Consider the following 6,179-nt stretch of genomic DNA (forward strand, 5'->3'; position numbering starts at 1 on the left):
CCCTCTGCCCTGGCTGCCTCTCAGGAAGGTGAGTGTGGGGACAGATTCTGGGAAACCCAAGCCCAGGAAGACTCAGGGAAGTAGCCTAGGGGAGCAGTGGGAAGATGCGTGGAGCCTCAGCAGTCGGTTGGGAGGTAGCTGTGAAGGGTGCATTGTGTGGCCTGGATCCAGAAGAGTCACAGGGGACAAGTCGGAGTGGAGGGAGCCCACCCGCCCATCCATCCACCTGTGACTTCTGCGTCTTCAGGCCAGGGGCAGGGCTGTCTCTGCTGGGGCACAGACTCACCTTGGGCGTGGCTTGGGTTGCAGAAAATGGACCGGAACCAGGATGGGGTGGTGACCATTGAAGAGTTCCTGGAGACCTGTCAGAAGGTAGGCGGCACGGGAGGCCGGGCCACAGTTCTCTACAGGCTTTGCTACAGAGGTGGGTGGTTGGCAGCACCCGCCCCTTCCCTCACCCCAGTCCCACCCCTGCCAGCCCAGGACGTTGCAGCTGTCCTTGGCCCCTCGCCACCTCCTGGGCAGCCCCAAGCTCCACTTGCCCTCTTGTTTCAGTCTCCTCCTCCCCACCCACCCCTGCAGCCCACAGCATCCCCCTACTCCCCCCACACCCTCCCTCAGCCCTGCCCCTGGAGAGCCTCAAGTTAGGGGCAGACATGGGGCCACCCGGAGGGAGAGGGTCACCGTGGGGAGGCACCAGAGCCTCTGCAGTGTTGCTGCTGGCCCTTCCAGAGAGCACCTCACGGGGCAGGACCCTGGGCCTCCAGCGCCTCCACTGCCCCACTCCCAGAGCAGTCCTGGTCAGCCCCCGCCTCTGCTGGAGGCCAGCCGGGGTCCCCTTCATCAGCTTGTCCCAAATGGGCTTTCAGTCAGGAGTGGGGTTGAAGACAGGCTGTGCCTCACCAGCCGGGGACCTCGGACCAGCTACTTCACCTCCCTGTCCCCCAGCTCCCTGCCACCCAATGAGATAGACAGACAGGAAGTTGGCACAAGCTCCGAGTCCCTGGTGGGAATCTGCTCAAGGGGTTCGGATTTGGAGCCCACCCAACACCTGACCAGCCTCCCTTCCTCTCTCCACGCAGGACGAGAACATCATGAGCTCCATGCAGCTGTTTGAGAATGTCATCTAGGACACGTCCGGAGGAGTGCATGGCCATGGCCACCTCCACCCCCAAGAAACCTCCATCCTGCCAGGAACAGCCTCCGAGAAACTTTTAAAAAATAGATTTGCAAAAAGTGAACAGATTGCTACACACACACACACACACACAGACACACACACACACACACACACACAGATACAGCCATTCATCTGGGCTGGCAGAGGGGGACAGAGGTCAGGGAGGGGCTGAGTCTGGCTGGGAGCCGAGTCCAGGAGCCCCAACCAACCCTCCCCAGGCCAGCGAGGCGAGGCTGCTTCTGGGTGAGCGGCTGACAGAGCAGGTCTGCAGGCCACCAGCTGCTGGGTGTCACCAGGAAGGGGCTCAAGTGCCCCTGCAGGGGAGGGTCCAATCTCCGGTGAGCCCACCTCGTCCCACTCTCCATTCTGCTTTCTTGCCACACAGTGGGCCGGCTCTGGGCTCCCCTGGCCTCCTCCCCACAGCCACTACCTACCCACGACCTACGCCTCTAGAAAGCCTCTTACCTCAGGACCCCAGAGGGACCAGCTGGGGGGCAGGGGAGAGGGGTGATGGAGGCCGAGCCTGCAGCTTTCTGGAAATGCTTCCCTGGGGGTCCCAGGACCCCCTGCCAGTCCACTGACCTGGAAGAGCTGGGTACCAGGCCACCCCCTGTGGGGCAAGCCTGGGTGGTGAGGGCCACTGGGCCCCATTCTCCCTCCATGGCAGGAAGGCGGGGGATTTCAAGCTTGGGGACTGGTCGTGGTGGAGAATCCGAGGGCACTCTGTCCCTCCACAGGGTGGGATGAGCCTTTCCTTGTCCTAGTCCTGGTTCAGTGGGAATGCAGTGGGTGGGGCTGTACACACTCTCCAGCACAGACTGTTTCCTCCAAGGTCCTCTTAGGTCCCCGGAGGAGGCACGTGGTTCAGGGACTGGCAGCCAGGGAGCCCGGGGCAGAGCTCAGAGGGGCCTGGGAAGGGGCGCGTCCCTCCTCTTCCTGCAGTGCCCCTCCTGTGGCCCAGCGGCTTGGCTGAGCCCCCTCTCCTGAAGCAGTGTCGCCGTCCCTCTGCCCAGGCTTGCCCCAGCCTTGCACAAAAAGCACAAGCATTCCTTAGCAGCTCAGGCGCAGCCCCGGTGGGAGCCCAGCACGCTGCTTCTCAGAGGCCAGGCCCTCCTGCTGGCTGAGGCTTGGGCCCAGGAGCCCTGGTACGGTGGCCCTAGGAAAGAGGCCTGGGGGGTCTGCTCTGTGCCTGAGATCAGCAGGGCCCCAAAGCCCAGCCCAGCTGACCAACATTCAAAAGCACAAACCCTGGGGACTCTGCTTGCCTGTCCTGTCCATCTGGGGATGGAGAGTGCCAGCCCAAAGCTGGAGCCAGCGGTGAGGGCTGAGGAGCCTGCGGCTGGGTGGTCAGCGGAAACCCCCGGAAGAGAGACGCTGCTCTGCTCGCACCTGCCCGGGCCTCACCGAGAAGGAAGCTGGTCCCAGGCCGCACGGCCCCTCCAGGAACATTCCCACATAATACATTCCATCGCAGCCAGCCCAGCTCCACTCAGGGCTGGCCCGGGGAGTCCCCAAGTGCCCCAGGAGGCCAGCCCCAGGGTGAGCAGGGCCCTCAGAGGAAAGGCGGTATGGTGGAGGCCCCTCGGCATTCAGGCACAGCGTGGCCTCCCCCGTGGAGCTGCACAGACGCCGGCTCCAGACTCCACGCTGACTGGGGGCCTCTGCCTCCAGGAGGGCATCAGCTTTCCCTGGCTCAGGGATCTTCTCCCTCCCCTCTCCCCCTGCCCAGCCCTCCCAGCTGGTGTCACTCTGCTAAGACCAAGGCCTCAGGAGAGAGTCGCCACCACACCCCTGCCCGCGTTGACCTCGGGGCCAGACTGGCTGCACAGCCCAACGGGGAGGGGTCTGCCTCCCGCACTGGAACCAGACCGGCCGCATGTCTGCATGGCAGAAGCGTCTCCCTCGGCCACGGCCTGGGAGGGTGGTTCCTGTTCTCAGCATCCACTAATACTCCGTCCTGTATATTTTAATAAAATAAACTTGACAAAGGAGAGGGATTCCTGTTGGCTTTATCCCAGCTCTGAACTTCAGCTCAGCTTTTCCCACTCCTGCTGCCATTAGCTGCGGATCCTGCCCCGAGCTGTGCTGGTAAACGTTTGAGAACTGGCTCTGGGGGCAGAGAACGCCCCTCAAATTCTCAGGCTCGCAGTGTGACCTCATTGAGGCTGAGTGAGGCCGAGATGCACACAGTGGGCCTTCAGGGCCTTCCTGGGAAGCGCCAGCCCTGGAGCCTCCCCACAGACCCCACAGGGCAGGAGGACTTCTTGAGACACCATGTGTATTTCACCCCCAGGTAATTTTTCTTTCCCAGTTGTGGGAAGTCATTCTGGGTGTCCCCTTGGCTGGAGAGTGAGGGCCACGGGGCAGAAGAAAGCAGTGTTTGCCTGAACACATCTCCTGGTGTTTATTTTCAAAAGTGTAAGCCCTATGAGGACAATGATGGAGAAGAGACAAGAATGAGAGCCCAGGGGGAGGGAGGAGGAGGGTTCCCCAACTCCCCAGTTCAAATGGAAGAAATCTAAACACGTCCTAAGCAAGCGAGATAAAAGGGAACTCACCTAAACATGTTACAGTGAATTGCAGAACACCAAAGACAGATGACAAAGACAGCCAGAAGCGGACTGACGGCCAGCTCTCCTCAGTGATAGTGATGCGGAAAGACGGGAATGGCATGTCCAGTTTGCCGAGAGAAAAGTAACTGCCAACCTGGAATTTTACACCAGGCAAATAAAATATTTTCAATGTGGCACGGTGGCTCACGCCTGTAATCCCAGCACTTTGGGAGGCTGAGGCGGGTGAATCACCTGAGGACAGGAGTTCAAGACCAGCCTGGCCAACATGGTGAAACCCCATCTCTACTAAAAATACAAAAAATTAGCTGGGCCTGGTGGCGAGCGCCTGTAATCCCAGTTACTAGGGAGGCTGAGGCAGGACAATTGCTTGAACCTGGGAGGCAGGGGTTGCAGTGAGCTGAGATGGTGCCACTGCACTCCAGCCTGGAGTGGAATAGACTCTGTCACAAAATAAATAAATAGATAATAAATAAAAATAAATAAATAAATAACTTAAGAGACTTTGCCACCAATAGATAATAAAGAAAAGTCCAAGGGCTTTACTTCACGTGGAAGCAAGGCGATCTCCCAGCTAAAAGGTCGAAGATGCAAGAAGCATGAAGGGTGTAGAGCGCAGTAAATATTGAGGGAATCTAAAGAAATGTAATGTTACTTGCAAAAATAGTAAAATATATATATATGTATATATATATGATTTCCAAAAATAGCTAATGCAATATTTCTAGTCTCACTGCTCTCCCAGACCTTATCACTTCCTCACCAAGAGATGGAGACTAGTTCTCCTGCCCTCAGAACTCAGTAGGACTTCATGTGACCGTCCTGATGACTAGAACGCGGCAGAAGTGCGGTTCACTCACTCACATGCTGGACAGTTGGTGCTGCTGGCAGTAAAGCTGCAGCATCAGTTGGGGTTGTTGGCGGGAACACATCTATGGCTCTCCACGTGGCCTGGGCTTCCCTGCAGTGTGATGGCGAGGTTCCCAAGGGCAAGTGTCCTCAGAGAGAACCAGGCACGAGGGCACGAGCCGTATTGCCTCGGATGACCTAGTCTCAGAAGTCAAGTTTCATCACTTCTTCCACGTTCTATTCATCAAGAGTCACATGAAGTCCTACTGAGTTCTAAGGGCAGGAGAACTAGTCTCCATCTCTTGATGAGGAAGTGATAAGGTCTGGGAGAGCAGTGAGACTAGAAATATTGCATTAGCAATTTTTGGAAATTACACTGATTTTTTTAATTACTATTTTTGCAAGTAACATTGCATTTCTTTAGATTCCCTCAATATTTACTGCTCTCTACACCCTTCATGCTTCTTGCATCAGCCTCAAGCACACAGGACAGACAGAAGTTCCCCAAGAACCCTTGTGACATAGTCACCCATCTGCCACAACACAAACCCCAGTTCACCGTTCACCTTGGGCAAGTCACACAATCTCTCTGTGCCTCGGTTGTCTCATCTGTAAAACAAGCACAAGGAGAGAGCCTGCATTACAGAATCAGGCTTCAAGGAGCACAGGATGTTCAGATAGCACATCCAGCTCCAGCAGTGGGGTTAGACCATCTCATGGCCTGGCGTTTGGGAACAGAACATTCCCTGCCCTGGCACTGCTTCTGCTAAACGTGGCTGCCCTCTGCCTCAATTCTGTCTTGTGCAGCATCTTCTCTCCGTAGGGCAAACTCCCACCACCCCCAGAGGAGTTGACTGGATTGAGGAGTTGACTGGACTGAGGATGGCCCTTTCTGCTGGGCACGGCTTTCCCCTGCCAAGCCTCCCAATGGCCCATGGATTGGCTGCCCCTGGGACAGGGTCAGGGCTGGTCCAATCCGCTCTGGGAGCCAGCACTCCCAGGTCCTCACTGGGTGCAGCTCCCACCCAGTTAATGTAGAAGTCTGGGTGGGAAAGGGGCAAACGCAGGGGAATCCTCTTGCTCCCCTCACCCTGCCCAGAGGACAGAGGAGAGCTGTGTCCCCAGTCCACATCCCAGGTGACTGCTTGACACACGCCATATCTCTAAAGCCTTGCGGCATCTACGGCACAGGGCAATGCTTCCATTCTGGAACTTTCTGTGTCGTCTTGAGTATGTCAGTTTACCTTGCTGGGCCTTGGTTTCCCTTATCTGTAAAATAAGCAACGAGAACAACAAAATTCCTCTGCTAGGGCTGGTGTGATGGTTCCGCACACACATCTCCTCATCTCTTAATGAACACAGGCGTCCCTCCTTCCTAGCCACTGACGTGTGCCTGCATCTGTCCCTTTTTACGGAACGGTGACTCACACCGATAGGCCATCAGAGAGCAGACAGACATTTCAGAAGGAGTTTCCAGGTCCCCAGAGCCGGTGCTGGCACCTGGGCCTGGCCTGTCGCATTCACCCCAAGGGCCCTCTCGACAGGTAGGGTGGGAAAGGCGTGTCTGAGACGGTGGCCAG

The 6,179-nt window shown here is 57.1% G+C and overlaps 1 protein-coding gene across 3 annotated transcripts in view; it reads left to right on the plus strand.

Moving 5' to 3' along the window:
• The window catches only part of KCNIP3 (potassium voltage-gated channel interacting protein 3), a 90,127-nt gene extending 87,398 nt beyond the window's left edge, over positions 1–2,729 (plus strand). For all 3 annotated transcript variants that reach the window (XM_008007946.3, XM_073023175.1, XM_008007948.3), the window contains 2 exons: positions 310–372; positions 1,083–2,729. In XM_008007946.3, coding sequence (XP_008006137.2) covers positions 310–372; positions 1,083–1,130 — 111 coding nt within the window. In that variant the 3' untranslated portion in view covers positions 1,131–2,729. The remainder of the gene's footprint in view (positions 1–309; positions 373–1,082) is intronic.
• The last annotated feature ends 3,450 nt before the right edge of the window (positions 2,730–6,179 follow it).

The sequence above is a fragment of the Chlorocebus sabaeus genome, chromosome 14 (assembly GCF_047675955.1).
Source record: "Chlorocebus sabaeus isolate Y175 chromosome 14, mChlSab1.0.hap1, whole genome shotgun sequence".
Lineage (NCBI taxonomy): Eukaryota > Metazoa > Chordata > Mammalia > Primates > Cercopithecidae > Chlorocebus > Chlorocebus sabaeus.